Source organism: Epinephelus lanceolatus, chromosome 15 (genome assembly GCF_041903045.1).
Source record: "Epinephelus lanceolatus isolate andai-2023 chromosome 15, ASM4190304v1, whole genome shotgun sequence".
Lineage (NCBI taxonomy): Eukaryota > Metazoa > Chordata > Actinopteri > Perciformes > Serranidae > Epinephelus > Epinephelus lanceolatus.
This window is the reverse complement of record NC_135748.1, coordinates 9,062,044-9,085,531: the sequence shown is the minus strand read 5'-3', so window position 1 is coordinate 9,085,531 and position 23,488 is coordinate 9,062,044. Positions and strand designations below refer to the sequence as shown.

At 39.8% G+C, this 23,488-nt stretch overlaps 1 protein-coding gene across 1 annotated transcript; it reads left to right on the top strand.

Annotated features, from left to right (window-relative positions):
* Positions 1-2,918: 2,918 nt before the first annotated feature.
* Positions 2,919-18,671, top strand: gnmt (glycine N-methyltransferase). The gene is made up of 6 exons (XM_033642909.2): positions 2,919-3,272; positions 9,181-9,308; positions 9,525-9,638; positions 9,738-9,880; positions 14,685-14,797; positions 16,451-18,671. The coding sequence occupies exons 1-6, from the start codon at positions 3,064-3,066 to the stop codon at positions 16,614-16,616; spliced, it is 873 nt and encodes a 290-aa protein (XP_033498800.1). The 5' UTR covers positions 2,919-3,063; the 3' UTR covers positions 16,617-18,671.
* Positions 18,672-23,488: the final 4,817 nt, after the last annotated feature.

Genomic DNA, 23,488 nt, shown 5'->3' with positions numbered 1-23,488 from the left:
GTATTGTGATAATATTTTTTATTATTTGTCAGTCTTTTGTTGATATGACCTTATAACCCAGAAATGTGTTAGCATTTTACCACTTAGGGTTCCTTTGCGTAAAAGTTAATAGGTTTTTGGTTAGATGCCTGAAATAAGGTCTGTGGTTAACACAAGCTTAGGAGACTTTCATGTTTTGTTCTACAACATAAAATACATCAGTAAATACTCCACTCATGAACTTTTAAGCTTCTATGTGTCTTAAACGTGGTTGCCAACAAGTGGCTAAATGAGACACATCTTCTTCTATTTTTGCACTTATTTTCAGTTTATTGTCCTCAAATAAATGAGATATACTTTGTATTTTTAATTTGTCAGATATCTTATTGATGTACAATTTTACAGTCTTATCAATATTTATACATTCAATACTCATATTTTGAGGTTACCCAATCTAAGTACATCTATTGGTCCAACCATTGAATATGGATGATAACAGATGGATGGAAACCTGTATGGATACCTATCCTCCCCCTGATGTAGATGGAGAGATAGGTATTTACATACATCTATACATCAATCTGTCATGAATGAAAAGAGAAAAATAATATCCACACGTACCATGTATCTGTCTATGCGTTCTTTCCATTCATGAAGAATAATCCATACCCATTGGTAGCTTTGTCACCTTCTACCTATGCCAATCCTCAATACCTATGTGCAGTTTCACATAGATTGACCATGTCAGTGAGTAGAAAAATGTGGGACAGACAGAATGACTGACTGACAGAATGACACACTGACAGTTTCCATGTTTATGTACAGCATACCATACCGTGACTTAGTCACACCAAAAATTAGAAAAAAACAACAAAAAAAACCCATTCACCCGCAGGGGGAGCCACAGCGATCGGTCGCATTTTAGCCATTTTTAAGCATTTTTCTGTTGTTATAGCGCCACCCAGTTGCCAATTAGAGTTACATTTCTCCAGTCACCTTGAGGCGTCCTGTTCTACATATCTACCAAGTTTAGTAAAAATCGATATGGTGGTTCGGCCCAGATAAGAAATTAGCTCTCTAGCACCCCCATTTTGTTTGATGGGGTCAATAATGGAGGGGTCCCCTCAGATTATGTGTGGTCATATGCCTACAAAGTTGCGTGGTGATCGGTGAAACCCTTGAGATGTTATACACCTTTATGTGATGAGCCACGCCCTCCGCAATATTCATTGCCTTATAGAAGCTCAGTTTTAGTAAGTTTTCCAACTTTTGCCAAGAGGGAACTTTAGATATTGGTCCCTAGATTATGTTCACAGAGTTTCATGCAGATCGGTCAAACTTTCTAGGAAGAGATCGATTTGAAGTGTTTTTCAAAAAATTAAAAATGGCGGAAAATCTATATAACCGGAAGTTATGGGTTCTTGGCAAATGTGTTCCTCATGAGGAGAGGCATCTCTGTGCAAAGTTTCATGTCTCTACAACATACGGGGCATGAGATATGCCCATTCAAAGTTTGCAATTTCAATCGGTTGCTATAGCGCCCCCTTTGGCCAATTGGTGTAATACTGCTTCATTCGCATCCTCCCATGACCCTCTACTACTGTGCCAAATTTCACATGGATTGACCAAGTCAGTGAGGAGAAAAACGTGGAACAGACACACAGACACACCCACAGACAGTTTTCGTCATTATATAGTAAGATTGGTGGTTTGATGAGGGTGTGTACAGATGTTTGGATATCTATCATAGATAGACCCATAAACAGTATCAACCTACAGTATATAGATATAATTGTTTTGAATTATTGTGTTAAACAGACTTTTCCAACAAGTGTTACAACTAACCTTCAGCCTGTGACAGTTAACCCCATCCATGGGATACCTACGTGGTAAGATTTCATTTCTACCACCTCTTGGTGCAATTGTAAAAGAAAGGTAAGCTCCAGAAAAGAACAACAACTAAACATTTGTAGCAGAGATGTGCATGTGGTTAGAATAAAACAAAAAATAATTAATCTCAAACAGCTTTAATAACATTTCGCTCAAACTAAAATGTGTTTGTGCCCTGCTCTCCCCTCATTTGTTTATAGCCTGTTAGTTTTTTACCTCTGGTGATTGCATTTAGGCTTCAATAATCATTTCAGTGTTGTTCATTTGTTCATTATCCTGCCGAACAAACACATAAGTGTTATAAACTTCTGTTTGCCACAGTTTATTTTCTACAATAATCTAAATCCAATGGAAAAATGCCATTGGCTTTTTGACAAAGGAACCAATGACGCTAACTTCTGCATCGACCTGCAGAAGAGGTTCATCCCCTGGGGCACTTTATTTGTACAGGATGTTCTACCTGACTTCATCCTACTGGCACTGTGATTTATAAGCACTCTACATTTAGAGAAGTGCTGTGTGATGAGGTTATTGTTGTTGTGGTATAAAAATTGCAAATTAACGCAATTAATTCTTCTACCTTTATTGTTTTAATTTTGTAAAACCTCTACACATTATGATTTGTCAACAGTGTCTGAAAGCTGCATGGTGAATGACGAAATGTTTGAGTGGGAGGAAGGGAGAGCTTCCGCCCTGAGTTCAGCCTCACAGGCAGCACCTCTTTAAAACTGTGTACAAATTCTGCCTCATTTAGCAGTCTGGCTAACCTCAAACATGTCTCTAACCTAAACATATATTACCTAAAGTATCCGATTTACCCGGTAGCGCGTTACTTTATAATGAACTAAGTGTGTAAATGATCCTGAGAGGCTATTTTGGGGTAGGAAATGTATTAACATCCGCGTCAGAGACGTCAGCTGACGTAAACACGGAAGTAGAGGCCGTCTCCATCATGCTTCATCCTATCAGAAAGTAGGCGTCAGTTAATCCAACAGTGTCATTGGGTTAAAGTTTGTCCCCCCCTTCGCTGCTCATATAAATAATAACAAGCGTAATCTGTGTGCTAGCATGTGGAGGGAGAACCTATTAGAGAAGTAGCCCGTTTCTATTATACACGTTCAAAGCAGTCAGTTTGCTGAACACCTCATTCGTTTGCTGAGTAAACTGAGAGTAAACAGTCAGCAGAGCAGCAGTATGTCGGCCGACGGCGTGTTTAGGACCCGCTCTCTCGGTGTGGCCGCTGAGGGTCTTCCTGACCAGTATGCCGACGGCAAAGCAGCCAAAGTGTGGGAGCTGTACATCGGAGACACGCAGAGTAGGACGCAGGAATACAAAACCTGGGTGGTGTCTTTGCTGAAAGAGCAAGGTGTGCGGAGAGTGCTGGATGTAGCCTGCGGAACAGGGTAATGTCAGGACGACTCAGCAGTTTTATACACCAGCACGTTTGAGAGAGGTTTAAGTTTGAACTGGTGTGGCAGTGAACGTCTCACCAAACTCCATCAAAAATGTGGTAAATTTAAGCGTACCCTTGTATAGCAGCAAACATAACAGCCCATAACAAAACTTTTATACATTTTCTATATTTGTACAACCCAATATTTAATTCGGCATTACTTCTATATATCAAGGCTACATTATGTAAACGCAATGTTGATTTTGTTAACTTCCTCCAGAGCATAATTTTAAGGGAGCCGCTGTGATTAAATAGAGAAATGTAGACGTGTTCTGTGGGTGTGCTGGGCTGGTGTGGCAGTGAACGTCTCACCAAAGTCCATCAAAAATATGGTAAATTCAAGCGTACCCTTGTATAGCAGCAAACCTTACACCCCGAGACAAAACTTTTATACATTTTCTGTGCTTCAACAACCCAAAATTTCATTCGGCATTACCTTTACGTATCAAATCTACATTATTTAAACGCAATGTCGATTTTATTCAGTTTCTGAATATTTTGAATAGTAGCAACTGTGATAAAATAAGAGAGAAATAGAAGAAAATAGTAGATATGCTCAGTGTTGGAGTGGCAGTGACATCTCACCAAACACATAAAAATTGTGTTAAGTTTAATGCGTACCCTTGTATATCAGCAAACCTAACACCCCAAGACAAAACTTTTTTACATTTTCTATATTTGCATAACCCAATATTTAATTCAGCATTACTTCTATAAAACAGGTCTACATTATTTAAATGCAATGTCGAATTTGTTGACTTCCTCCAAAGCATATTTTGATTTGCAGCAACTGTGATAAAATAAGAGAGACCATTGAACATTGCAATTGCCAAAACATGTGCTGAGTTGTCTATAAGTGTATACTTAACTAAAGACTGCACATCAGCTGTGCACTAGATATGCAGCCTATTGAAAGAGTTATGTAACTTGCTGATCAACATTGGGCTCCTGTAATTACAAAACAGGTTTGTGAATGGGTGTGACTAAGCTGGAATTACAAACTGATCATGCAGTCTTATTTTGTAAGATGGGAATTTTGCCACATGTAGAGTCTTGTGCTTTGATAAAGCCTTTGACAAATAAAACTGATTTAAATCTGCACAAAAGAGTGAATTTCACATTCACATGATTCATAATGTAAAGTATTAAAAGGCCTCTTTTGTTATATTATAATAAAAAAGTTAGATTAACTTTGTAGATAATCAAGTAAGTTTGACTTTCCTAGAATTTCAACCCACTGAACCTTTTAACTCCAACAAAATCCGGATTAGGCCAAAGACTGATGAATGAAAGTGCAGAGTTGCACCAGCCACTGTGTCAGTTCCTGCTTCAAGCAGCAGTCTGGAGCTGTGACTACGAGCTGAGCCATATCAGTTAAAAGTTTTGGGTTTTTTTTATGTTACAGCTAAGAAGGCTTATGAGGCCTTAACAAAAGCCTCAAGATACAAGTATTGTTGTGCAGTTTTGCAAACATTTTCTGTCTTTTACATTTATACCAGTTACCCATATTCAAAGCACATTCTAATTAACTTGGGGCCACTGAGTGGGAGATGTACTGTATTTTTTATTAAAGGAATACTTAGTAAGATATATAATAGTTACTCATCCTGTGTTACGCTGAAATCATAAGGAAAGCATTGTTTTTTTTTCGTATGCTTTTACAGTCAACAAAGAATCCAAAAACAGAGGATATTCTTCATGAATTGAAGTAAATGGGGTACACGTTTAACAACAGCAAAACCATATCAAAACATAACTTTGCAAATACTCACACATTTTGTGCAGTATAATCCGAATCTCATCCAACCTTACCATTTAAAACACTTCTGCATAAACAGACAAGTACCGCGTCTGATCTTTTTTTTTTTTTTTTTGAAAGTGTTTAAAATAGTAAGGTTTTAGCAAAAATGCATGTGTTTGGGAAGTACTGAGCACACGACTGGATACAACAACACTTGGATTGTACTGTACAAGTTGTGTGAGACTTTGTGAATGGATTTTCAAATATAGTTTTGCTGTTGTTATGCAGCCCCCATATATAAACTCATTAAGAATGTTCACCATTTTTGGATTTTTCGTTCACACTGCAAGAAAAACAGTGTTTTCTCCCAGACTCCAACATAACACAGGGTGAGTAACTGACACACAAGTAATGAAGTAATCCCTAAGGGTGGAAACAAGCTGAACTGAGATAGCAGATGTAGGGTTCAGTGGTTGTTGACCTGGTTCTGGGTTGTTGCAGGGAGTTTTGACTGGTTCCATGCAGCATGTTTACCTCTGCTGATAGTGTATCTGCGACCTGGAACAACACCAAGGTCACAGACTGAACTCAGACAAAAAGACAACACACTTTGACCTATCTGTGTATTCCCTCAATTCACCTCAACTGGCTTTTCGTCTGACAGAGCAACTGTAATTGTGCAGGAGATGCAATGTTTTCATTCATTCAATCATCTAATGGCATGAATAACTGGATTTTACACCAAACAAGGATGCTTGTATTTGGTGATTTATAGATGTAGTAGAACCAAATGCAGAATGGGCTGGAGATACGTGTTTTTTAATCACCTAACCAGCCACTTCTAGTTGGCTGATATATATTACAGAACTAATAATATGAATCATAATGTCCTCCGCTCTTGGTCAACACCACAATCATTTGCATCTCAAAAGTAGACAGCTAGGCTATATCTTAAATATGACTGCTGGGATCCAGTGTAGAGGATATATCACACACAGACTCTGACCCCATTCAGTAGTAGAGGTGTGTCTCTGCAACACAACCAAACGGGCTGATGTAAACACGCTCACACTGGAATGAGGTTACACATGGCCTCACTATTTTTGGCTGTCTGAATGTGCTGTGTGATGCATGGCTCTCCAGTTGTTCTGCCATAAGATTTAGCAGCGACTTAAGTAAGAGCAGAAGAAACTGCAGGTCATGCTTTCAATCTAAGAATATGATCTGAACCACAGAGGATTTTTTTCCTTTTGTTTTGCCTTAGGCAGGTATCTGTTGTGTATTTGCAAGTGAATCAGAGCTGGTAAAAATGTTGCCTTAACCTTAAGTACTAATTATATAGTTGTACTCTTAATGTTGGTTTGTTTGGTCTCACTGCATACAGACAGGTTTCTTTGCTGTTGTATATTATCTCACAGTAACCCACTTGTTGTTAATGATTGCAGTTTCTTCAGGTCATTGTGAATCTGTGTTGCTCTCGCTCTTGTTGATTCCAGCATTTGAATTTTTCTGTGGCTCTTGCATATTGTTTATTAACTCACAACTAGCTACTGTTTGGAAAGAGTTGTTATCACGCAGGAGATTTCAGTCTGAGGAAAGTCCAAGCAAAACTCAAAAGCTTTAATTCATAAAGTGTTTTTGCCTGGCTACATGTCGTTCTACCGGGCTTTCTGAGCATTAAGAGCTACTGACGATTAACTATCTGTTCATACAAGTAAAACATCAAGGTGTTGTGTGATTCCTAAAAAAAACTGCATTGCTGTTTGAAAAAAAGGTTATTTGTCACTAGCCAACATTAGTCCAGGAGAACATATTCATAGTTTGAATAAACCACAACAAATCAAGTATGTACATGTTGAATATAGACTGACTCAGATTCAAACTGGTTAGACATGGAGGGGTCACAACAATTTCACTGCTATCCCTGCAGACAAGATAAAGTCACCATGACAAACATTTCAGAAATGTTTATTTCACTTTGCTGTAGTACACAATAGACTGTGTTATTAGCAGAGCCATACAATTTGTAAAATAATGGATGTAGCTTCCATGACCGATTGGTTTGTGGACTCACCTTTTGAACCCTTGCGTTCAGCATTTTGGCCATCGCCATCTTGGATTTTTGGAACCAAAAGTGACAATATTTGGACATGAGGGTGGAGATAACCCTAATGCTACCTGCTAGCTTAGTTAGCACGGTGCATTTTAAGCTGTGGCTAATTGTGATTATACTAATGCTAGGGTTGGGTCGGTTCTCGGTAATACCAATTCGGTCCGGTACTCCGTCTTGGACCGGGTTTTATTTTTTGAGACCGACCGGACCGCATACTCGGGCAGAACGCACGCGGAGCAGACGCCGCCGAGGTCCGCCCGGTAAAAGTGGACGTCCGCAAGCCCTGTGCGCGCAAAGCACGACCGTGCGGACTCCGCTCCGCGTACCAGTGTCACACAAAAGACTGTTCGGCATGTATTTTTCACATCGCGGGGATTTTTCACGGACATTTTTACACGGAGTCCGCTCCGCTTAGTACGCCCGAGTCTGTGAGCACCTGTGTCTGCCTCTTCACTAGTGATGTGACGTTTGCGAACGAGCCGAGTCTTTGAACCGGCTCTTTGAAGTGAACGAGTGAACCGGCTCTTTAGAGTGAACGAGCCAGTTCCTAATTCACGTTGTGTTGATGACCCCCCTCGGTTAAAAACGAAAGGTAGGAAGCTAACCCACTATCAGCACTTGCTTGTATTGGCACGCTTGTTGTTTATAAAGGGCGTTGCTATGGCTACACCAAACTTTATATGTGCAGGGTCTATTCTGGGTCCACGTTACAATATCCAGATCATGTGATGTGATAAATCAGCAATGCGATTCGTCGTTGAACCCACTAACACCCGCCCTCCACACACACACACACACACAGCAATACCCCCCCAAAAAAAAACGAATGAACGAACTGCATCTTTCAACCGGCTCTTCAAAGTGAATGAGAGCCAAAGAACCGGCTCTCACAAGTGAACGAGAAATCCGATCACTACTCTTCACCAAGCGCACAGCAAGCAGGAGAGAGAGGGGGGTGGGGCGGGGACTGAGCTAGGAGGTGCGAGTGCGCATGCGCCTCTACTGTAGCCTGGAGTTTGTTTAATAGTGACGGGGAGTCGATAATGGCGGACAATTTAGTCTTGACGAAATCAAAGATTGCGCCACTATTGCAACACTTTGGCTTTGAGCCAGACGAAGGAGGCAACCCTTGTTTGCACTGATTGAGTAAGCTGCAAAATTTATTTGTAAGGAATAAAAGAAACAACTTGTTACTGTCACTCTGTTGTCCTAAGGTCGTTTTTTTAATTTTAAATGAGTCAATTGCGCCCCCAAGTGGCGAAAATCCGGTATTACCGACTTGATGCGTTTTTTTACAAAAACCGGACCCTTTTTTTTTTTTTTTCTCATACCGACCCAACCCTAACTAATGCTAATTTTTGCTAGCCAAAATCAGACTTAAAACTATTAAAACAAAATGTACTTAGCTGGCAAACTGAACATCTTACTCCTTAGAGGGTCTTGGATAACCAAACGGTGAACAAGACTTTTTTTAGGCTACCAAATGTTACAATTAAATTTCATGAGCTGAAAACACACTGAAATAGTGAAAGCTAAGGCTTCACCCATCCTCTGTGAATATGGGGTTACGCCATGGTTACACTACCTAACCAACATTGTCGCCATGGTAGTGATTTGTCAATGGACAGCACCCACCTGTCAAAGTGGCCACGCCATAAATTATACATAACTTTAAGCCTTAATAACATTTGAATGGGTGGGTTACATAACACTAGACCTTCGATATGGGGAAATATGCTATAGAAACCCAAACTGTTTAGTGTACCAGACTGTAAACATGTTTATTTCCACTGTAAAGTTGCACATTTTAACATGGGGGTCAGTGGGGATTGAGTCACTTCTACCGCCAGCCTCAAGTGGCCATAAGAGGAACTGCAGTTTGTGGCACTTGGGTGTTGGCTTAATTTCAGCCCCAGAGGTTGCTGCTTGAGCAGAGCTTTTAAGGTTATTCTTTTGTTTTATACAGACCATGTATTTACAGAGCATTTGTGTTTTATTTTGTAGAGTCGACTCCATTATGTTGGTGGAAGAGGGCTTTGATATGACGAGCGTGGATGCCAGCGACAAAATGCTCAAGTATGCGCTGAAGTCAAGGTGGGAGAGAAGAAAAGAACCAGCGTTTGACCAGTGGGGTACAGTGTTTTTCATTTTATCAAGTTTGATTTGTCATGTTTGAATGTTCACAGCATTTGAAGGTTTCATAAACCATTGTTTTTAATGGATAAAACCAAGCATGATATTGTTTAAGATCATGGTAAATCAAATTCCTGCAAGTGTTCCTTAGGGGTCATCCTCATTTTCCTCTTCTTTTTTTCCTCTTTGTCCGTTCTTTTCCCTCTGATCCTCAGTAATTGAAGAGGCCAACTGGTTGACGTTACAAGAGGATGTTCAAAAACCAGGGGCTGGCTTTGATGCAGTTATATGCCTCGGCAACTCATTTGCCCACTTGCCAGACTTTAAAGGTACATGAGCGTTAAAGAGGCAGAGCTATTACCAGTATTGATTGTAGATCATACTCTTGATGGTGCATGATCATGTTAGTGGTGTTTTATTGCTCTTAGGGGACCAGAGTGACCAAAAGCTGGCCCTTCAGAACATTGCCAGTATGGTCAGACCAGGTGGGATCCTCATCATTGACCATCGTAACTACGACTACATCCTGGAGACCGGCCGGGCGCCACAAGGCAAAAATATCTATTATAAGGTACTAAACCTGTTGAAGTTAATGGGTGCAAACTGAAATGTAGATGGATCATTTTGTAACCCATCCAATCTCATTCCTTGTACCTGAATTTCTGCTGCAATCTTTGTCTTTCTAATCCATCTGGCTTCATACTCCACCTGTATCTACACAGGATGTGTTCAGCAACAGTATTTATTGTTGGTCATCCAACTGTCAATCACTGTAGTTACATGCATAAAACAGAAGATGGACATTAAACAAAAAGAATGTACTGTGGGCAGCTTTTCCAAGAGTGAAATGCAATCTGCATCTGTTACCTTAAGGCCCAGACACACCAAACAAATGTCGTAGAATTAGAGGCGACAAGAGCCCCTGCTGCATCGCCTCTTGTCAAGGTGTGTTAGCTAAAATGTTGCACATGAGCACACCAAAGCGATGGCCAACAAGCGCATGTGTTCAGCGCCTGCATGAAAGCACATACCCCTCCATACCAGCAGACAAGAAGAGAGCAGCAACGACATCACGACCATTGACAGCCAACCATCAGCTTGGTGTGTAGGGGCCTTTAGACATGCGTGACAGGAGGACTGAAAAACATGGCCGAAAAGAGACGGGGAAAAAAGTTCATACATAGCTAACGTTACCAGCGTCAGGTTGCTTGTTAGCTAGCTAGCTAGCTTGCACTATCTGGCATCTATCTTCTGTCCTGTTCTGCAAAATTGTCGGATTTTTCACATTACGATAACACGCCAGCTAGTATAACTAGGCTGCCTCGTAATGTTAGCTGGTTAGCTAGCAGAAGTCTCCTGTCGTCTGTCGTTCATCAAACAAAGCATGATTAATGCGGCAAACGTGATAGGTAGGATGAGCTCAACTGGAGACTCCATTGTAGATGCCGGTTGGAGATGTAGATGGCTCGCAGCTTCTTGTTTAAAATAGTTACATATGCGTGAAAGTAACCGACACGGTGACGTAGTGAGTGGTGTCCCAATTCCTAAGGAAAGATTTCAACCCCTACCCCTCGTTACTTCATTTCGAGGGCCAAGGGGTAGTGGACAAGGGTGGGTATTGGGATTGGGCCAAAGTCTGCCACAATACAATTTCAATTCAGTTTAGGGGCCTGTGATCGATGGAATGATATTATACAGTCAGGTCCATAAATATTTAGACATTGACACAATTTTCAGCATTCCAGCTCTGTACAACACCACAATGGATTTGAAATGAAACAATCAAGATGCGCTTTAAGTGCAGACGCTGAGCTTTAATTTGAGGGTATTTACATCCAAATCAGGTGAACGGTGTAGGAATTACAATACATTTTATATGTGCCTTCCACCTTTTTAAGGGACCAAAAGTAATTGGACAAACTAACATAATCATAAATCAAATTGTCACTTTTTAATACTTTTTTGCAAATCCTTTGCAGTCAATTACAGCCTGAAGTCTCGAACCCATGGACATCACCAGACGCTGGGTTTCGTCTCTGGTGATGCTCTGCCAGGCCTCTGCTGCAGCTGTCTTCAGTTCCTGCTTGTTCTTTGGGCATTTTCCTTTCAGTTTTGTCTTCAGCAAGTGAAATGCATGTTCAGTCGGATTCAGGTCAGGTGATTGACTTGGCCATTGCAGAACATTCCACTTCTTTGCCTTTAAAAACTCTTTGGTTGCTTTCGCAGTATGCTTTGGGTCATTGTCCATCTGCATTGTGAAGCGCCGTCCAATGAGTTTTGAAGCATTTGGCTGAATATGAGCAGATAATATTGCCCGAAACACTTCAGAATTCATTCTACTGCTTTTGTCAGCAGTCACATCATCAATAAATATAAGAGATCCAGTTCCACTGGCAGCAATACATGCCCACGCCATTACACTACCACCACCATGCTTCACTGATGAGGTGTATGCTTTGGATCTTGAGCACTTCCTTCCCTTCTCCATACTTTTCTCTTTCCATCATTCTGGTACAAGTTGATCTTTGTCTCATCTGTCCATAAGATGTTGTTTCAGAACTGTACAGGCTCTTTTTAGATGTTTCTTGGCAAACTCTAATCTGGCCTTCCTGTTTTTGAGGCTCACCAATGGTTTACACCTTGTGGTGAAACCTCTTTATTTCCTCTGGTGAAGTCGTCTCTTAATTGTTGACTTGGACACAGATACACCCACCTCCTGGAGAGTTTTCTTGATCTGGCCAACTGTTGTGAAGGGGTTTTTCTTGACGAGGGAAAGGATTCGTCTGTCATCCACCACACTTGTTTTCCGTGGTCTTCCAGGTCTTTTGGTGTTGCTGAGCTCACCAGTGCGTTCTCTCTTTTTAAGAATGTACCAAACAGTTGATTTGGCCACACCTAATGTTTTTGCTATCTCTCTATAGTAGGCAAAAGTACAAGTCTGTAACATCAAAAAGTTTTCTGGTTTTGGTTTGTAATCTAAGTAGTACTAACCAACCAGTAAACAGTCCCTGTGAAGAGCAAAAGAGGTAGAACCCACTGGTCCAAATGCAATCTCAGAACCCATCAGCCACAGTCTGACATCTGTTTAGCTCTGTTAGCTTTTATAGAGATTAGCTGAAATGACCAGCACATGGTAGAGGAAGTCTTGGCCCAGATATCACCTGGCTGCACCAGAACACCCAAAATATTTGTAGAGGCTTATTGTTGTAATACGGGTCCATGGGTTCCGAGATTGGTGTACTGTTTACTGACTCTTCATGATTACACTATTAACCCTATGGGCCCGAATGACGCATAGTGCGTCCAAATTCACACCTTTTCTTCTATATGGATTTTCTCCGCAGCCGTGCGTCATAGCGAGAAGCCACACATATCACGTGAAACAGCGGAACCGTAGCTTTCCGACAAGAACAACCACTTGTCGGTAGTCCAATGTTTTCACAGCGAAAAAAAAATGATAATGTTACAGTAAAATTATGTATAAAAGAGCTTTCATACAGCTTTGCACACACATTACTCTTGGATGGATTACTCGCGAATGCAGGCTCGCACAGAAATACCACGTATATCACATGAAAGCGCAGTAGCAGAGCTTTCCAATGATACCACACATCATTGTGCTGTTATCCCATCACGCTATAAATCCAGATCAAATGACTACAAAATAAAAACCTGATGAATTTCTTTACAATCCATTATACAGATCTTGTTATCAAGATCTGTATAATGGATTGTAAGGGGACACTGAGGAGAACTCATTGAACTACTTAAACAGTTCTTGTGTAATCTGTTTATTGTAAAAAGCTAAGAAATTGTATATTTTGCCAGTAGGCCTAATATGCAATGGGGGTTGAATAAATTTGATTGCAACTGTAACTACTACTCTATTATCTACAGCTGGTACACTGGTTGGTTCCATTGAGTCTAATCACTTTTATAAAAGTACAACTGCCCGGGGTGTGATAGCTGGTAGCTGTACTTCTGGCTTGAGCAATCTTTCCGACAAACAGAGGCTGGGTTTGTTGCTGGAAAGTCAGAGGGGAACTACAGAACCTGTGTAAAAGGGGATGGGTCCCCCTTAGTGAATCTCAAATGAGTCAGTTGGTGATGTGTTCCAGAGAAATCATCTGGCTGTTTCACATCCTGCTCAGGCCAGCGGTGTGAGTCAAGAGGGTTACATGGAGAAACTGAAACTGAAGAAGGGTGCAAAGGCACTTGCTGATTTCAATGTAGTTCTAGTAATGTAGCAAACTCATTAATTGTGTGGTTAAACATAAGTTTTAATAGTGCTGTTGGCCTCAAGTTAATTTTTGTAGGGTATCCTGTGATAAATTGCCAAGAATCTACTGGTGCAGTTTGACCATGTAGTTGTTCTTATTTCATTCTCTTATATATGAGGTAGTTTTTTGAATGTACAGGCTAATTTGTGGAACAATTTCCAAAGAAAAGTGAAATTCATTACAAACTCATAAGAGACTACCTAAAGGTGTCAGTGAAGAACAAAACCATCAGCCTGACAGGTCTATAAGGCTCTAAGGCTGTTTTTAATCTAAAGTTGTGCTCTATCTGATTCTTTACTGCTTTATGAAGAAGGGTTGGACAGACAGTCTTGTTTATGAATGGTTTATTTACACCATCCCTAGCAGCAGCTGAGTTTAAGACCTAAATCTCTATCCAGAGCCTGCCGGATATTGTGAGATTTTCAGTGAAAGTGGCCCCAGAGAAACAGAAGGAAATGTGGATGGCATTGTGTTTTAAGCCTGTTTTGGTCAGATGATTTCAGGAGTACTGAGCAAGGATCCATTTGGGATTGGGAAGATGGAAAAATAAGTGTGTATGTTTGTATGTTAAAAAAGATTTGTAGCATCTACTTAATAGCTAAAACGAACATTTATTTGCATGGAGTGTAGTACCATAACAGCACATGTTGGGGTTTAAGTTAAATTTAACTACCAATTCTGCAATTTATTATCTGTCTTATTGGCAAAAGCTGAAAGATATAATATGGAAATATAAAGATACGACAGCAAGTGCCAAAAGCAATGAGCCATATTTGATTTATTTCCCTCAAAACAAGTTCCATATTCTTTAATCCAGCCAGAATAGGAAGGAACCAGCTGGAAGGCCTAAATAGAAATACTAAGTCAACAGTCGTGTGCTCGAGAAAAATCCACTTCTGATACCTCTGTAATCCCAGAGTCTGCTCTCATGGTCCAACTCTGTACTCCATAACAATAAGAGCTTTTACCTCCTGGGTTTCCTTCAGTCACTGCTCACTCTTGATCACTACTGGAGAAAAGAGGAAAGGTTGTGAGAAGTATTTTGGTGTCTAATGCTCATCAACACGTTTCATTAATGTTTGTGTTGTGTTGCAGAGTGATCTAACTCAGGACATCTCCACCTCAGTACTGTGGGTCAACAATAAGCCCCATATGATCACTCTGGACTACACCATCACTGTACCCAAGGCCACCACCCCTGAAGTCAGGTACGTCACCACTCTGCTGACAAGTGAGAGCACAAAACACTGACGGCACAAAGTGGCAAAACCCACTGCTGCCGACGAGGGCAATAATGGAAAATAGCCTCTACTGTGGAATATATAATAATACATAATACAAAATTTTGTGCTTTCATATCTAAATATAATACATTTTCTGGAGGACCATAACCAGAAATTGATTGTTTCCTGTGAAACTAGTAAATTAAATACTTTAAAAATTAAAGTATTTTATCAAGTTGATGCAAAAATCATATAAAAATCAAGTATTGACATGAAGCAATCTCGCATGATAATTTGCATGCCCTCATACTGTGCACACAGAGATGCTCAGATATGGTTAGATGGGGGTTAAACATATACCAAAGTTCTCCAGCTAGAGGCAGGGACATGTCATGTAATATGGTGTGTGTCATAAAGGAACAGTGTGTAAGATTTAGGGAGATTTGGTGGCATCTAGTGGTGAGGACTGCAGATTGCAACTAGCTGAAAGTTCTCCCCATTAAAATTCCTTCAGTGTTCATTATTTAGGAGGTTTTTGCTGGGAACCAAATCATCTGCAGAGGTCTCTTCCCCTCTTACACAAAAGGACCAGTGGTTAAAAGCCGTAAAACACAGAATAAAGCAGTTTCATGTTTAAAAAATTGTTTTTCTGACAGTCTTGTAACAGTCTTGCTTACTACAGTGGCCAATACGAAAACGCAAATGGCCCTATCTAGAGCCAGTGTTTGTCTGTTCCGGGGTACTTTAGAAACAATACAGCAGACTCCTTAGACAAGGACCTACTCCACATGTAGATATAAATGGCTCATTCTAATGACTCATTAGTACTCCCTTGACATACGAAAACAGATACGTTTGTTGTCACTGCCCTCATACGTCCATGCGTCCTTTATGATGACATAGATACAGCCAATAGATGGCACTACAGGGCCGAGTCAAAATTTACTTCAGCTGAGGCAGCATCGTAGACGGTGGTGGTCGATGAGGCCGTCAAATACATCCCGACGTGTGGATAGAGAATTCTTTTCACTATGTTACAGTACCAACTTGTTCCGATCCACTATTATTTACATTTCGTCTTTGTCTCCTACAGTTGTATCTTGCTTGAACTACTGCTCCATTTCATGCCTATTCGTAAGCTTTCAGAAAACTTGCACAAATACAGACGAAATAAACACAGAGTATGTACAGAAAGCTAAGTCCGTGTCCATTTATGTATCTAACGTTGAGCATAAATGAGCCTTGAGGTAACAAAAACACGATTGTTATTCTTCAGATGATTATACGCTAAAGAAAACATACTCATTAAATGACATTCCATTTCTGCCAATATATCCCCCTAAATCCTACATACTGGACCTTTAACCAATTTATTTTACATTTCTTATAGCGTCCACTGTCTATGAAATGTTCCATACAAATAAACAGGGCTGGCCAACATGGAGAAAATCAAATATCACAATGTTTTTGACTAAATTCCTTGATATTGATATTGCAATGATATAGAGTGGTGCAGGAATAAGTCCTCAAACCTGTTTTCTGAAATCCCCTACAGTCGAATTTGACACCAGACAATGTGATGTAACCTTTATAGAGGGGTTGGAGGAACTCTAATGTGCTCTTGTTTGTCCCCTGCAGTAAATTTCGTCTGTCCTACTACCCTCACCGTCTTGAGAGCTTCAAAGGTTTACTGAACGAGGCCTTCAGCGGCAAAATGGAGCACAGCGTCTACGGAGATTTCAAGACTTACGTTCCAGGCCAGGCCCCCTGCTACTTCATCCATGTCTGTAAGAAGACAGCCTGAGAGCCGTCACTACCAGCTTACCACGCACAAATTGTGAAGACAGTATTGGCCCTCTGTCCTCTTTAAGTCCCAATATGCTCCTATTGTCCTCCAGATTTGGGCAAAATTTTATTTCAGTATGTTTTAAAAAAAATATTTCATTTTAGGTTAATGCATAAATAAATAAAATAAAATTTTAAAAATGGAGCATATTGGCACTAAAATGCTCCTGATAGTTTGTGTACACTGATCATAGAGGAGCATGTACAGGCGGGGCAGTGCCAGTCGCTGGCATTATTGTGATTATGCAGGAAAATATTATCCGTGATTTTCTTTTCTATGGTCTAGAAAGTTATAAGTCCTTCACTTTGCTTCATTCATTTTCTTTTCTCTGATCATTGTAAAGTGACGTATGCTGAAATGTTAAACCAGCTGAACTTTGCCTTTACCAGGAACAGTTGGTTGTTTCTGATCTTTTTTTGCTTTAAAACACAGCATGTTCCTTAAACTCTCAAATAGAAACAGTAACCTAAAAAGGTCAACCTTAGTTAGAAAAACATATTCAGTATATATCGGACCATTGTTTTGCCCATATCTGGTATTTTCCCATCATGCCAGCGTGCTGCTTTTGTGTTTTCCACATTTCCTCCCTGTTTCCCGCCTTTCTTAACTTTGACATCCACAACGAACATGTTTCAAAATGGTGCTGTGCATTAATGATACTCCACATGATGGAACACTTGATATTAATCACCAGTAATGTACAAAGAGCTAAGCTATAGTCTTAGATAACTGTATTTGTTAGCTTATCTCAAGTGTCTTAAAAACACAGATCTGTGTTTTGTGAATACAGTAGCTGTTCTTTTGTTTGTATTTTTCAGCTGGAAAAGGAAAAAAAAAATTCTGGCTTGCTGCCTTCTTTAAGTTTAGGCACATTCCCCCCAAGTTTAACTGAATGTTCAGAAGTAATCTTGCACAGTCATGGACATCACTTAACTAAGACCACAGAACAGTTAGTGAAGATTGGGAATCACCCTGACACCTTTAAAAGGCCTGGTTAACCTGTGTGGAGCGTCACACAGAACTTAACAGTACCAGTACCTGAATGTCAGTCTAATCAACAGTTGTCCATCCTGAAGTGTCCTTGGCTACCTCATCAAACCCCCTCTAACTACAGAGCTAAATGACCTCTGACCTTAAAGCTGAGAAACAAATCAAGAGAATTTCTGTTAAAGCCTGCTCTTGAGAGAACGGCTTTTGATATATGACTGGAATTTGCCTTTTCTTGTAGCAGTTTAGGTTTTGTTGATCTAGCTTCTCATATGTTATGGTGCAATTAAGTTTACCTTATTTGAGCCAAAAAAAAGCCTTTAAATTTTCTGGTTGCAAAAGGCCAGCAGTGAGAGTCAGCCATTATTAGTCCTATTGAGGATTCATCCAAAACTACTAACATAATTGTTTTAGAAACAGTTATAAAGAAAAAACAGAATGTTGCATTAGTGATAACATGGAAAACCCCAACAGTCTTTAAAATTGTTATCAACCAAAGATATTTGAAAAGTGAGTTTCTTGTGAGACAATCTTGAATGTTATTCAATTGTGCTGCGCAGTACATGTCTCAAATAGTAGAGTTTACCCCAAAAGTGAGGGGAACATAATGAAAGAATTAATCCTTTTGCAGTATTATCCAGGTTCAGATACATTTTGCTGTAATACCAAATTAAAAATGTTTCACTGCAGTGAAAAAGAGGCTGTACCAGAGCGAAATCAAACATGATCACTACCCCTGCTGTTTGCCTGAACAAGAGCACACGGTGTATTCAGATGCCGTGCCAGTGACTCTTGTAGAACTAAACGTATGGTACGCTGTAGTTTGCGGTTGAGATCAACAGTACGTTCAGAATGTGGTGAGAGTGACTGGATGTTTGAGCGGCTTTAAACGTTTATGTAGAGATACAACTGTTTCACTATAGTCTTATGTTGCCACTTCTTTAAGAGTTGTGTAAAACATTTTATAATAAACAATGATTATTTGAATTCTTTTGCATGAAAATAAAAGAAAATTCAAAGAAGGAACCTGATTGTTGGATTTTTATTTTCCGGTGTCATGTTTCTGTGGCATGATTGATGATAACAGAATACTTATTCTTTACTCATTTGTTATCATCTCAGGTGGTAACTTTTGGAAGACAAATTTTCAATCCCTCCAGGATTTCACGGGCACTTTTTGGGGTTGTTGCAGCCTGAAACGGCTGACTTCACAGCAGCTTTGCTAATGCTGTTTCTGAAAACATTTGAGGCGAGAAATTGGCAATGCAGCAACAGAGTCGAGTTGAGTCAAATGATTTGGACTCGAGACTCAAGTCACAAATTTGATTATTTCAGACTTGACTTGAATAAAACAAGATTTGCAACTCGACTTAGACTTTAAAGGGATAGTGCACCCCAAAATGAAAATTCAGAACTTATGTCGGGGTGTCAGGACACTTGGATCACTACAAACGAGCAGTATGGAGATATATTGTGGTTTCAATTATGTGTTTTTGGACGTTTGAATCTGAGGCACCGTCAGCCTGCATTGGGTGGAGTTGTGTTGCTACCCCCTCTCCTCTTGGATCTCCCTAAGTGTTGTGAGGACTCTAAAACTTCACCTGAGCCTCCCTCGGCATGATGGTGAGTAGATAATGGCTGAATTTTCATTTTTGGGTGCACTATCCCTTTAACACCGATGACTAGTGACTTCACTTGGACTTGAGCCTCTTGACTTGAAAATACTTGATACCTTCCCCCAAGCACAAAGATTAGAGGTTAGTTAAGGTTAATGACATTACATTTGGTGGAGAGTGTACGAAGACTTGTTTAGGACTCAAAACTAAAAGTTCAGGACTTGAGACTTGACTTGGGACTTGTCAATCTTGATTTTTTAATTTATTTTTTTGATTGGGTGATGCAATTTAACATAATCCAAAACAGAGTATGAGACTGAGTTTATAGCTAGTGCTAAATGCTGGTTGTCCAAATTTAGATTTACAATATGGTATTTTTCAGTTGCGTTCACGCTGCTCCTTGTTACTCCTTGTTATTGTCTTGTCTGTGGATACATTTGGAAAGAGGCTCTGGAGCTAGACAGTTGATACATTTGCAAACTAATTTGAGGAAACAAAAGTTAATGAAGCTGTCAAAGCTGAGAAGGTTGTATCGTGCTAATATGCGACAGTGATGCTAATGGACAGGCTTTTTGTCCTTTATTGTCAGTGTCTGATTGTAGATGGTGACGCTTGAGTAGGGACTTGCATGTCTTGACTTAGGACTTGACTCTGGACTTGAGTGCAAAGACTTGAGACTTGCAAAACACTTGTTCTCACCTCTGTCACACGCCCACTGATGACATCACAGTTCGCACTTCAGGTCAAGGAAAACTTGCTATTTTCTGGTTTTCTGGAACCAACTAGTCAGATTTCAAACCAGTTTATTTTTGATTGAAATGCCCCAGATGGTTCAAAATAAGGGGCAGGAACCAGAACAGACCCGTTGATACTAGGGTTACAGTGAGCCATTTGGTATTATACCAGAACCTGGAAATCAAAGCAGGTAAATGGAATTTAGCCACCGTTGATTTTATTATTACCTGTTAATTTCCTACTGTAACAAGTCAAAATGTCTTCATTTAAAAGCACCTCTTGCCATTTTTTCCATCAACATGAAATCCTAATATCCACATAAATAGGCATTAGTTATTGTCCTTTAAGTGCAGAATACAGGTTGGACACAAGAGGGCGGTATTACATTACATGTTACTATTGAAAAGCAGTCAAAATCCCAAGGATGAGGATCAAAGTAAATTAGAAAACTTCTACTTTTTGGCTTTCTGCTTGATAAATTTTATCATTATACCAATGCAATTCCTTAAGTGAATCTAAGCAAGTTTTAAATGTCTCGTTTAATTTTAATGGCATTGGTGTGGTCTCAATTATGTTTATTGTGATTGCTAAACTGATGATATCTTTCTTTAAAGACCCAAGGCCTTCGAATTTAGTTGACTTTATTTTTTTTGTGGGAGATTGAAACCAATATAAAGCAATGTTTTTACTTTCTAGCTCTCAACACTGCTGCAACAAATTAAAATTCAAAGAACAGCAGAAAGTTCTCAGCCCCAATAAAACATCCAGCTTCTTCACCGTCTGACATTTTGTCAGTGAGTGACATTTCCTGTCTTGTCTGTCTGACCTCCTGAACATGAACTTGCTCACCATCATCAAGCATCTCTCCCCTGGAGCGCAGCGTCTGCAGCTCATCTCATCTCATGTCTCCGAGGTATGCGATCAGACTCTGCGGTAGACGGCCGTGCAAGGAGCTGATACACAAACCAGATGTGGGAACCGTTTGCCAGATGTGGCTGCTCTGCTTTGCTTTGCTCCAGTTAGGGGAGTCAAAGTGGTCAACCGTGACTGGCTTTACTGGGGAGGATCGCTTTCACAGCACGTCATTGGCCAAATCAAACAAAAACAGAGAGAGCTGAGAGAGACAGATTGGCTGGAAGGAAGGAGATGAGTAATTATGATTAATAATGGTTATACTAAAGAGCCTTTAAAGGAGAGGAGAAGAAAAGATGTTAAATTAAGTGTTTATACCAAAAAGTATGTTCTTGTTACAGACCAATTGTAGAAGTATTTCTAGGCACTTCCACGTTAAATACACAAGCCAGATATTGGATTTTCTGACCCTAGCATTAAAAAGAAAAAGTGGTGAGATCCAATCTTCGATACCTTCCCTCAGAAACCTATATTTAGGGCATTACTGACTGTTGTTTGGACACTGCATACACCCGTTCATCCAGCTGTTACATATTTTGTCTTTCTAAGCTCTCTGTGTATGCTCAGTCACTGTTGGGAAAAAGAAAGTGAAGCAACAGCAGTTTGTTTGGAGTTAATCTTCTGTAACCAGACCTGCTCACAGAGGTCTGGACAAATTCAAGCACATTTTTTGGTTAAAAGGACACAATGTGCTGCTGTTGTACTTCAAACCCTTGAAATTATTCTGTGGAGGACTTGTTTGTAACTAATAAGATGAACAGCATGTGCAGTTGCCAGTGGCAAATATTGTCAAATTTAACCCTAAACTACATTTCTGCTTTAGAATTTATGTTTTATGTAATTTTTTTTCTTTTTGTTTTGTTTTTTTGTTTTGTAAATGTTTGCTATCTTGATAAGACGATCTACTTTTGCAATGCATTCTCATTCCAGGTTGTCAAATACCGACATTTCCAGGTCATCTAATAACGATTCCAAAGGCACCTTTTGGCATCTCTATAAGATGATGCACAGACGTCTTCTGGGTTAAACTCATTGTTAACACCTGGTTAAAGTTGTCATACAGTGGTGTTTAGGTTTAGGCAACAAAACTACTTAGGTTAAGAAAAACATCACATTTAGGGTTAGGGTTAGGGTTGGGGTTAGGGTTAGGGAGCTGGGGTTCGGTTTTACATGGGACACAAGCAGCAGTCTTCTGGTTCTACATCTGTGTTTGTGTGAACCATCCAGCTCCACTCTGAAACATCATACACGGATGTTCTCACTCTTTATACTAAATCAGTTGCTCTGTGTCAAATATTGCGGTGGATGGGTTTCCATTTGAAACAAAATGAAAGCCCAGTGTATCTCAGGGATGCCAAATGGTGCCTTTGCCATTGGAATCACAGGCCGAGGAGCGTGATGGTTGGTATTTGATGACCTGGGACTGAGAACAGGCTGACTTTAGCTATCAAAAGTAAAGTTAAAGTAGTATAGCTTATAAACTGTAGCCAGCCTATCTGTTCTGGTTGTCTGGTTAGGGTCTATCCAGATTGCAAAGTGAAAACTTGTTTAACTGACCTGCAACGTAAATCACCAATAGTCCTTAAATTGTTGTGATTCCCATTTTTATCTTTTTTTTCCAATTCTTGTTTAATCTCTCAAATTTCTTTATTCCTCATGAAAGTCCATGTCGATGTATTAAGTAGCCTTATTGTTTTAAGCTGCACATGATCTATATTTTTATTCAAACAGTGGACTAATGACTACGTGTAATGGGAAACACACAGATAAATGACACCCAACTCCACTGCTAAAACAGCTCTACAGGCTGTTGTTGTTTTGGTTTTACAGCCCAACTTTACTTAGCCTATTTGGTTCATTCTCAGCCATGGATCTGTTAGATAGATAAAGATTAGCAGCTAGCTGGTAAACACAGTGGAGCATTTAGCAGCCAAACAGCCAGACTGTTTTATTTCTCTGAGGAGTTGGTGGAGTCCAAAACTGAGCCACAAGAGTGAATATTGGATTAAAATTTGTCGAATGCCCACAAACACAACTGAAAATACATGCTTAGGTTATTCTGTTGCTGTGTCTCATATCAGATATTTACGTTATAACACTTAGATGTAGTACGTTGTGTACACTATGCAATTACTTGTGTAGTGCATATATATTGACAGGGTAGTGTTGTCTCAAATCAAACATGGCCGTTGCACACTTAACAGAAATGATGATCAGAAGATCTAGCAGCTTGTCTCAGCGAATTGCAACCACACGGAGCATCATCGGCAAAATTTGATCAACAATTGTCACTCACCAAAATTTATGTTATCGAATACTGAAGTCTTCAACAGTGAAGATGCCAATTTAACATACATAAGCACCAAACATTACTTGCACCCATAGATCACATAGCTTATGCCACAACATCTGCAATGTCAGAGCATGATGATGAACTGTGCTCTGTTAGCTATTTAGCAAACTAGCATTAGCATTCACATCATCATTTACAGTACCAAATTATTACAGAATTAACACAATGTACAAACTGATGGCCTAATCCAACAACTTTATGGTGATAGTGGAAATATACATGTATTT

Bases quoted from the DNA above. Each gene is read 5' to 3' on its own strand.
- gnmt (XM_033642909.2), top strand. From the start codon at position 3,064: ATGTCGGCCGACGGCGTGTTTAGGACCCGCTCTCTCGGTGTGGCCGCT. The intron at 3,273-9,180 runs GTAATGTCAGGA...TTTATTTTGTAG, and splicing joins GATGTAGCCTGCGGAACAGG to AGTCGACTCCATTATGTTGG. The intron at 9,639-9,737 runs GTACATGAGCGT...TATTGCTCTTAG, and splicing joins CCACTTGCCAGACTTTAAAG to GGGACCAGAGTGACCAAAAG.